This window comes from Bos indicus, chromosome 21 (genome assembly GCF_029378745.1).
Source record: "Bos indicus isolate NIAB-ARS_2022 breed Sahiwal x Tharparkar chromosome 21, NIAB-ARS_B.indTharparkar_mat_pri_1.0, whole genome shotgun sequence".
NCBI classification, from domain to species: Eukaryota; Metazoa; Chordata; class Mammalia; order Artiodactyla; family Bovidae; genus Bos; species Bos indicus.
Genome location: NC_091780.1, coordinates 31206975 through 31217801, shown reverse-complemented (window position 1 = coordinate 31217801; position 10827 = coordinate 31206975). Strand labels below are relative to the sequence as shown.

Here is a 10827-nt window from a genome sequence, read left to right as displayed (position 1 = left end):
TAACATAAAATATATGTTTGGTCTTTGTCCCCTGTTTTAAAGCCTTTAAAACTCTTGTAATTTTCTGAGTGGTAGGGGAGAGAGGAGTGTCTTTTTTATTCATAATAAGCTGCTTTCAGCTACATCTGAATTTATGCTAACGAGGTGAGTCATGAAGGATGGGGGCTGGTTATGAACAGAACCAACCAAGGGACTAGAGGACTGGAACTTTCCCCCTGCCTTCTGGGGAGGGGGAGGGGAGGGAGATTGATTTAACCACCAGTGGTCAATGATTTGATCAACGATACCTACATAATGAAGTCACTATAAAAGCCCTAACCAAAGAGGTTCAGGAGCTTCTGGGTTGGTGAGCAGATCCACATGCCAGGAGCATGGTCCTCTGCAACTCGAGACAGACAGAGCTTCAGTGCTTAGGCCCCTTCTGGACCTCATCTTATACGCTTCTTCCTCTGTTCATCTTTTATTATTATACCCTTTATAATAAATTAATAAACATAAGTAAGCATTTCCCTGAGTTCTGTGAGCTGTCCTAGCAAATTATAGAACCCGAGGAGGGGGTCATGAGAACCCCCAACTTACAGCCAGTTGGTCAGAAGCACAACTTGGGACTTGAGGCTAGCATCTGAAGTGGAGGCAGTTTTGAGGGACTGGGCCCTTAACCTGGGGGGTCTGCTCTAGCTCCAAATCAGATCAGTCGCTCAGTCGTGTCCGACTCTTTGCGACCCCATGAATTGCAGCACGCCAGGCCTCCCTGTCCATCACCATCTCCTGGAGTTCACTCAGACTCACGCCCTTCGAGTCAGTGATGCCATTCAGCCATCTCATCCTCTGTCGTCCCCTTCTCTTGCCCCCAATCCCTCCCAGCATCAGAGTCTTTTCCAATGAGTCAACTCTTTGCATGAGGTGGCCAAAGTACTGGAGTTTCAGCTTTAGCATCATTCCTTCCAAAGAAATCCCAGGGCTGATCTCCTTCAGAATGGACTGCTTGGATCTCCTTGCAGTCCAAGGGACTCTCAAGAGTCTTCTCCAACACCACAGTTCAAAAGCATCAATTCTTCGGCGCTCAGCCTTCTTCACAGTCCAACTCTCACATCCATACATGACCACAGGAAAAACCATAGCCTTGACTAGACGGACCTTTGTTGGCTGCAAACAGTTAGTGTCAAATTGCTTAATGTGAGGGGAAAACCCCACATGTTTAGAGTGAGAATTATTGTGAGAGTAGAAAGAGTTTTCTTTTAAATACTTAATACTCAATAAATATTGGTTTTTATTGTACACTGCTAAACAGTACAGCAGGAAGGATATGGATTTGATCGTCATTTACTGATCTAAAATTCTGATTCCTAAGAATCAGATCACTGACTGAATATGAGAGGCAAAAAGAAAGGTACTCCAGTATTCTGAGTTTGGGTAACCTGGTTCATTCACTTAGTAGACATTTATTAAGTCTTTTATATGTGCCAAGCCCTGTGCTGAGAACTTTGCATTAATCGCTAAGAAATCCTCACACTTACTCCTTCAAGTAAGTGTTACAGGAACTGTAAGATAGGTGCTACTTCACCTTCACAGACAAGGAAACTGAGGCACAGAGAAGTTAAAGATGAACATAAGAATGATACAAATGAGTGATACAAAATTCAGAGACCTAGTTTGGAGAGAATAGATAGCTCTGTAGGTAGGTGGTTAGACGGTTTTACATATATATTCTCATATATATCAAAAGAGATAACTACCAAAAAGGTGTTTGAATGGCCAGGGTTCTAGACTTGAGTCGTCCACAGAGAATGGAGAGCTACAAACGACAAGACTAAGTAAATGACTATTTACTGTTTATCACACTAAGGGAGACATGACCAGAAATCAGTGAAGGAAATACAGTGTATGAATAAAGTCAGGTTTACATAAGCTATGTTCTCCAATATTATATATTCATATGAAAAGAAACATAAATGGTAGAGGATTTTAAAATATCTGCTTGGGGTCTTTCTTGGTATCAGCGTGAAAACTGTTTAGATACCTCATGAGTTAGTGGCCTTGTCTGGGTGTCTTATTTGCTTACTTGCAGTTCCAGTGAGTGCTGGCATCTGCCTCTGGAGTTTCAGTTTCAACTGCCCTCTCAGACAAGTTAAAGCTTTCTCTTATGAATACTACATCTGTTTTCTCCTAAGGCCTCTTAGTGTGTGCCTTATTTTCTCCAGCCTTTCTTCTAGGATACATTAATTTGAAAATATTTTTAAAGACCATGGGAAAGGCACTATACCAGTGTAAGAATGGATGAAAGACAAAAAAACAATGTACATGGTTTCTGCCCTCAAATAGCTCTTAGACTAGATGATTATACAGCCATCACCCATGACACCAAGTGATGTACTGTACAAAAGGCAGAGTTCAAAGAGATTCTGAACAATGAAGAGATGGGAGAAGGCTTCACAGAACTGGTGATATGTTAACTAGGTCTGTATGTTGCATTCACTTATCTAAAATATGTGAATATATCTATACATATATAGTCCTTTCAAAGTTAAAAAAAATCATTGATCTTGAGAGATTATTTGATTCAAAATATCACTCTGCATGTTTGATACACAAGGTAAGTGAAACCCATAGAAAGACATGCTTTCTCATGCAGTACTTTCTTAGGTTAAAAAAATGGTCATGAAATTATTAGAAGACCTTAGTGGTTACATGTGCATTGATATGTTTCATCAATTCATCTTTAACTGTGCAGGAAAACGGTCCTATTGGCTCTTCATTACCCAAGTTAATGTGAATTTTTATCTAGTCACATGGAGATCCCAGATTCATAGGATTTGGCAGTTTCAAACCAGATTTCTTCTACAGCTTTCCGGCCCATGTCAAACATTTGCTGTAAGTGCTTCCACCCGGTTTTTGCAGTAATCATGAGATATTCTTCATTCTCTGGGTATAGCTGGCAAGAGTATGCAGCTAGGACAAGTGACTGACAAAAACGACTGCATACAAGTAGAAACAAAGCACCTCTCTCCACAGGAGTCAGTGGGACCACACTTTCAAACCCAGCAAGGACATGGCCTCCTACTTGTATAGGAGTCTTGCTTTCAATCATCATGTACATGATGGTGATCGCCACTTCAAACACGTAGTAACCGTAGCTCATGTCATCAAAATCTAAAATCCCAGACACCTGATATACGGCATCTCCAAAGGCTGACTCGCTGGACACTATTAAAATGTTGTGGTCGTTAAGATCTCCGTGATTGATACCTGAAAGGAGAAAAATTAAGCCAAGTAAAAACAGTTGTTTAATACCCTAATTCATTCTCTTTCCATTACTCTTTCTCAGATGGTGATGGTGGTTTTGTTACTAAGTCATGTCCAACTCTGCGACCCCATGGACTGTAGCCCACCAGGCTCCTCTGTCCGTGGGATTTCCCAGGCAAGAATGTTGGAGTGGTCTGCCATTTCCTTCTCCACTTTCTCAGGTTTGGGCATTCAAATAATTTGATGAGCAATCAGAGATGAAGAGCTAAACCCTCTTTTTCTTGAGAAATAAAACAACTTCCTCTGAAAAGGATAAAAGCAGTTAATTTGGTGGTTGCTTTTGCTTTTCATCAATACAACAACAGAAGAGGGAGACTGTAGTCATTGCAAACACCTAATTTTGGCTCTGAGCCAATGAAAATTGAAATGTTTCATCAATTCATCTTTAAGTTCTTTACCCTTTACTTGTCTAATATATATAGATATATGCATATATACATTCATGTTATTATAAGAAGCAAAGAGTCCTAGAATGGACCAGATGTGCCTTTATTTTAACCTAGAAAAGAAATTTCTGATGACAAAGTAATTCTGAATTTCTCTAGTCTTCTGATAACTGGAATAGATGATGTTATTTTAAGTCAGTACCACTCAAAGTGGGGGCCTGTGGCTAGTGCTGGCCCACAAACTGTTATTAGTCTGCATTAGAATAAAAACAGACATTAAGACTGTTTTATTTTTCATCAAAGAGTATGACGGGGCCTTATCTCATTAACAGTATAGCCCAGTTTGGATGTTGTCAAACTCGCATGGTAAATCATGTGTGGTATGAGCCATGAACTAATCTTGAACAGTAGGGCCAAATGTATCAGGCTTCAGGGAGTTGGGAGAAAAACCCAAACTTGTCTTTTACAATGGAGAGTTTGAGAAGCACTGATTTAAACCACTGAGTGAGGACTGGGAGGAGATGGGGATGTCTGTGCACACTGTCACGTACTTTATAATAAGTACATGATACAAAGTCCAGAATATTAGCTTTTAAATATAACACTGATTTCTTCTCTATGACTTCAGATCAGATCAGTCGCTCAGTCGTGTCCGACTCTTTGCGACCTCATGAATCGCAGCACGCCAGGCCTCCCTGTCCCTCACCAACTCCCGGAGTTCACTGAGACTCACATCCATCGAGTCAGTGATGCCATCCAGCCATCTCATCCTCTGTCGTCCCCTTCTCCTCTTGCCCCCAATCCCTCCCAGCATCAGAGTCTTAGGGTTGTGTAAATCATGCTTAAGTGATGTAGTACAGTTGGTGGCCTGTAGAAGCAATGAATATTAGTGTAAACTACATGTTTCTGATATGATGGTGGGCAAGAATCCCTTAGAAGAAATGGAGTAGCCATCATAAGCAACAAAAGAGTCCAAAATGCAGTACCTGGATGCAATCTCAAAAATGACAGAATGATCTCTGTTCATTTCCAAGGCAAACCATTCAATATCACGGTAATCCAAATCTAAGCCCTGACCAATAATGCTGAAGAAGCTGAAGTTGAATGGTTCTATGAAGACCTACAAGACCTTTTAGAACTAACACCCAAAAAAGATCTCCTTTTCATTATAGGGGACTGGAACGCAAAAGTAGGAAGTCAAGAAACACCTGGAGTAACAGGCGAATTTGGCCTTGGCGTACAGAATGAAGCAGGGCAAAGGTTAATAGAGTTTTGCCAAGAAAACTCATTGGTCATAGCAAACATCCTCTTCCAACAACACAAGAGAAGATTCTATACGTGGACATCACCAGATGGTCAACCTCGAAATCAGATTGATTATATTCTTTGCAGCCAAAGATGGAGAAGCTCTATACAGTCAGCAAAAACAAGACCGGGAGCTGACTGTGGCTCAGATCATGAACTCTTTTTTGCCAAATTCAGACTTAAATTGAAGAAACTAGGGAAAACCACTAGACCATTCAGGTATGACCTAAATCAAATCTCTTACAATTATACAGTGGAAGTGAGAAATAGATTTAAGTAAGAAATAGATTTAATCTAGAAATAGATTAGATCTGATAGAGTGCCTGATGAACTATGGATGGAGGTTTGTGACACTGTACAGGAGACAGGGATCAAGACCATCCCCAAGATAAAGAAATGCAAAAAAGCAAAATGGCTGTCTGAGGAGACCTTACAAATAGCTGTGAAAAGAAGAGAGGCGAAAAGCAAAGGAGAAAAGGAAAGATATACCCATGTGAATGCAGAGTTCCAAAGAATAGCAAAGAGAGATAAGAAAGCCTTCCTCAGTGATCAGAGCAAAGAAATAGAGAAAAACAATAGAATGGGAAAGACTAGAGATCTCTTCAAGAAAATTAGAGATACCAAGGGAACATTTCATGCAAAGATAGGCTCAAAAAAAGAACAGAAATGGTGTGGACCTAACAGAAGCAGAAGAGGTGGCAAGAATACACAGAAGAACTATACAAAAAAGATCTTCACAACCCGGGCCACAGGACTGGAAAAGGTCACTTTTCATTCCAATCCCAAAGAAAGGCAATGCCAAAGAATGCTCAAACTATCACACAATTGCACTCATCTCACACGCTACTAAAGTAATGCTCAAAATTCTCCAAGCCAGGCTTCAGCAATACGTGAACCATGATCTTCTAGATGTTTAAGCTGGTTTTAGAAAAGGCAGAGGAACCAGAGATCAAATTGCCAACATCTGCTGGATCATCAAAAAAGCAAGAGAGTCCCAGAAAAACATCCATTTTTCCTTTATTGACTATGCCAAAGCCTTTGACTGTGTGGATCACAACAAACTGTGGAAAATTCTTAAAGAGATGAGAATACCAGACCACCTGACCTGCCTCTTGAGAAATCTGTATGCAGGTCAAGAAGCAACAGTTAGAACTGGACATGGAACAACAGACTGGTTCCAAATAGTGAAAGGAGTACGTCAAGGCTGTATATTGTCACCCTGCTTATTTAACTTACATGCAGAGTACATCATGAGAAACGCTGGACTGGAAGAAGCACAAGCTGGAATCAAGATTGCCGGGAGAAATTTCAATAACCTCAGATATGCATATGACCTAGATAGCATACTGAAGAGCAGAAACATTACTTTGCCAACAAAGGTCCGTCTAGTCAAGGCTATGGTTTTTCCAGTGGTCATGTATGGATGTGAGAGTTGGACTGTGAAGAAAGCTGAGAGCCAAAGAATTGATGCTTTTGAACTGTGGTGTTGGAGAATACTCTTGACAGTCCCTTGGACTGCAAGGAGATCCAACCAGTCCATTCTAAAGGAGATCAGCCCTGGGTGTTCTTTGGAAAGAATGATGCTAAAGCTGAAACTCCAGTACTTTGGCCACCTCATGCGAAGAGTTGACTCATTGGAAAAGACTCTGATGCTGGGAGGGATTGGGGGCAGGAGGAGAAGGGGATGACAGGGGATGAGATGGCTGGATGGCATCACCGACTCGATGGACGTGAGTCTGAGTGAACTCCGGGAGTTGGTGATGGACAGGGAGGCCTGGCGTGCTGCGATTCATGGGGTCGCAAAGAGTCGGACATGACTGAGCGACTGAACTGAACTGATGCAGATGACACCACTCTTAAAGCAGAAAGTGAAGAAGAACTAAAAAGCCTCCAGATGAAAATGAAAGAGGAGAGTAAAAAGTTGGCTTAAAGCTCAACATTCAGAAAACTAAGATCCTGGCATCCGGTCCCATCACTGCATGGCAAATAGATGGGGAAACAAAGGAAACAGTGGCAAACTTAATATTTTTTGGCTCCAAAATCACTGCAGATGGTAACAGCAGCCGTGAAATTAAAAGATGCTTACTCCTTGGAAGGAAAGTTATGGCCAACCTAGACAGCATATTAAAAAGCAGAGACATTACTTTGCCAACAAAGGTCTGTCTAGTCAAGGCTATAGTTTTTCCAGTGGTCATGTATGGATCTGAGAGTTGGGCTATAAAGAGAGCTGAGCACCAAAGAATTGATGCTTTTGAACTGTTGTGTTGGAAAAGACTCTTGAGAGTCCCTTGGACTGCAAGGAGATCCAACTAGTCCATCCTAAAGGAAATCAGTCTGTTGCTGAAGCTGAAACTCCAATACTTTGGCCATCTGATGCGAAGAACCGACTCATTGGGAAAGACCCTGATGCTGGGAAAGACTGAAGGCAGGAGGAGAAGGGGATAACAGAGAATGAGATGGTTGGATGGTATCACTGACTCAATGGACATAAGTTTGGGTAGACTCTGGGAGTTGCTGATGGACAGGGAGGCCTGGCATGCTGCAGTCCATGGGGTTGCAAAGAGTTGGACACAACTGAGCAACTGAACTGAATTGAACATGTTTCTGATACGGGGATTCATCATGATTGATGGTATGTCATAGTTTCACTGACAATATTTTTTCTTCCCTAGAGGTTCATAAAACAATTTGATATTTGTACAGTGAACCGGTATTTTAGAATCAATGAAATAAATTACTTCATGAATGCAATCTGTATATGTGGAAACCTCTCTTATTTCATTGCTTTTTTTTCACATGTCCAGTGGCCTATTAAGAAATGATACAGCTACTTAGTGCTTGGAATAAAATAACAGAAGTAGCTGAATTTGAGAATTAATAAAAGGAAAGAGTTCTGATCAAGATGGCAGAGTGAATTCATACTTTGATAACCCCAATATACATATCAATGATAAAAATAAAAAGAGAAATCAATAGATATACAGCCAGCCTCAAAACCAAGATAGATTTATACACTACAAACAGAAGAGAAATGCCCAGCACAAGTGAGCAGTCAGCAGGAATAAAGCCGCAGGCTTGCCTATTGTGTTCCAGATCAGCACTATGCTTTCCCCTTTGAGAGAAGGAACTTAAAATGCTACCTGCTGGGTGGGAAACACGCTCACCACATGAAACTGGAGGCAGTGAAGAGGGCCTCCTGACTCAGAAAAGCAGGACCAGATCTGTTGCCAGCCCACTGCTTAGACTGCTGCAGTTCCAAGGAGGGAGGAGGACAGAAATATAGCCTTGAAACCCAATGCCAAACCTGGGTGCTATGTGAATATATCCTGTGCCCAGTTACTGAAGTTACTGAAGTCTTTGGTTTAGTGTCTATGGTCAGTTTCTTGTTCTTGCTCATGGTAACTTATTTACCTGTGTGCTGATATAGAGTATGGCCCAAGGCAGTTACTGTAGAAAAGTAATCAAGAAGAACTTCTAAAACTGAAAAATACAATGAATAGATTAAGAACGCAATGGTTGGGTTTAAGAGATTAGACATAGCTAAAGAGATTCAATAAACTACAGAATAGGATAGAAACTTATCCAAATGCAGCATGGGCAGAGAAAAAGAGAAGGTAATATACACAGAGGATTCAATGAGAAGGCGTAATATGAGCTTAATTGGAGTCTCAAAAGGAGAAAAAAGGGATAAAGATGCAGAGGCAAGAATTTTCTATAAATGATGAAAGACAATGTTCACACACAGGTTTGAAAAACCCAAGTAAGGTTTAAAAAAAAAAAAATCTGAAAAGCAACTCAAAGGAGAAAAAGACACATTATCTTCAGAGAAACAACAGACTGAGAGCTGGCTTCTCAGCAGCGATGGAAGCTAAAAGACAGCAGAATTCTAAAATTCTAAACCCATGAGATCTAAAATTCTATAGGCTGTGAAAATATCCTTCAGGAATGAAGACCAAATAAAAACATTCTCAGACAAAATCAGAGAAAGTTCACCATTAGAGAACTGCATCAAAGGAAATTCAGAAAGATGTATTTTGGGCAGGAAGAAAATGATTCCAGACAGAAGGTTTGGGGTGCTGGAAGATAAACAGTGAATTTATAAGTAAATCTAAATAAACTTGACTCTAAAACAAAAATAATAATGTTTTTGGTGGTGAAAATATATAGAATGAAAGTTTACTAAAACAGTAGCATATGAGTCAGGAAAGAGATAAATGAAATTAAATTATTTTAAGGTCCCTGTATCAGACTTTGATAAGTTGAAGTAGCATGTTAGACTTTATAAGGTAATCATTCAAAGCATATAATTTTCTGGAGAGAGAGGAAAAAAAGACAAAAATAATTAGCACAAAAACAATTCACTCAAAAGAAGGGAGAAAGAAAAGAAAAAATGTGAAAGAGAGAAAAAATCAAGTGAACAAAAAATAAGATGGGATAGCTATATAATGTCAGATGGAGTGGATATTAAGGTAAAAAAACAAGATAAATAAAGAAGGATACTTTATATTGATAAAAGATTCAGTTTTCTAATAAGATGACAATTCTAATTTTAGGTGCACAGTGCCTTGAAATATATAAAGCAAAATTTGACAGAAATACAAATAAAAATAGGCAATTCACAGTTAGAGTGGGAGATTTTAAACACACTTGTCTTGATCATTGTTAGAGCAAGCAGACAAAAAGGTAAGCCAATGGTATAGAAAATTTAAACAACAAGATTAATGATTTGACCTACTGGACATATTTGTACCCAACACCTACTGAATACATTCTGTTTAGCATACAGGGAGCACTTAAAAAAATTACCAAATGCTTCACTATGAAGTAAATGTTAAGAAATTTCAAAGTACTGAAATCATATAGAGCTGTTCTGCCCCACATGATAGCCACTGGTCGTAAGTTGCCTTTTAAATAAAATTGAAAGTTCAGTTCCTTAGTTGCACTAGCCAGATTTCAAGTGCTCAGTAGCCACACAGAAGCTATTATATTAGATAGCACAGATACAGAACATTTCCATTTGTTGAAGAAAATTCTACTGGACAGCACTGATACAAAGGATATTCTCTGACCATAATGCAACAGTAGAAATCAACAGTAAAAGGATAACTAAAATTTTCATCACATGTATCTTTTATTGGTCTATATAAATGGAGAGATAGACCAATGTTCATGGATTAGATTACTCAATCTTATAAACACACACATTTTCTCCAAATATATATATATTACATTTATTCAGTCCACATCTAGCCAAAATCTCAACAAAATTTTTCTTTAAACATGACAAGCTGATTTCAAAATTGATATGGAAATGTAAAAAGACCAAAAAAAAAGTCAAGACCCTCTTAAAGAAGAACAAGAAAATGAAAGGACATGTTTTATCAGGTATGAAGACTTTAAAAGTTAAAGAAATTAAGATAGTGTAGTAATCTTTAGGGATGCTCAAAGATTCCAGTTATCTTCCTTCCAGTAACATGCTGGGTTGTCAGTTCCCTGTTTTCCAAAAGTTGTTAGCAGCAGTGTGGTATTTTTTGGCCACTACATGTAACAGAAGTGACATCACTTCAGGGCAGATGCTTTAAGATTCAGCATATAATCTGCTACATTCTCTTTCTCCATACTAATATCCCAGCTGGTGAAAGTTTTATCAGTCTAACTCCCAAAGTAAGAATACACATAGCCCCCGTCAATCAAGACCTGCAGCTTGTGTTGGAACTAAACCTTTGTTATTTAAGTCCACAAGAATTTGGGGGTTATTTGTTACTGCAGCATAACCTAGCCTAGCTGATACACAATGTGTTATGGGTGCAGAGATAGACAAATAGACCAATAG

The 10827-nt window shown here is 39.4% G+C and overlaps 1 protein-coding gene across 6 annotated transcripts in view; it reads right to left on the bottom strand.

Moving 5' to 3' along the window:
- Nucleotides 1–1246: 1246 nt before the first annotated feature.
- HYKK (hydroxylysine kinase) overlaps nt 1247–10827 on the bottom strand; it is a 29215-nt gene continuing 19634 nt past the window's right edge. For all 6 annotated transcript variants that reach the window (XM_070775313.1, XM_070775314.1, XM_019983914.2 and 3 more), the window contains one exon: nt 1247–3246. In XM_070775313.1, the coding sequence (XP_070631414.1) occupies nt 2786–3246 (461 nt within the window). In that variant the 3' untranslated portion in view covers nt 1247–2785. The remainder of the gene's footprint in view (nt 3247–10827) is intronic.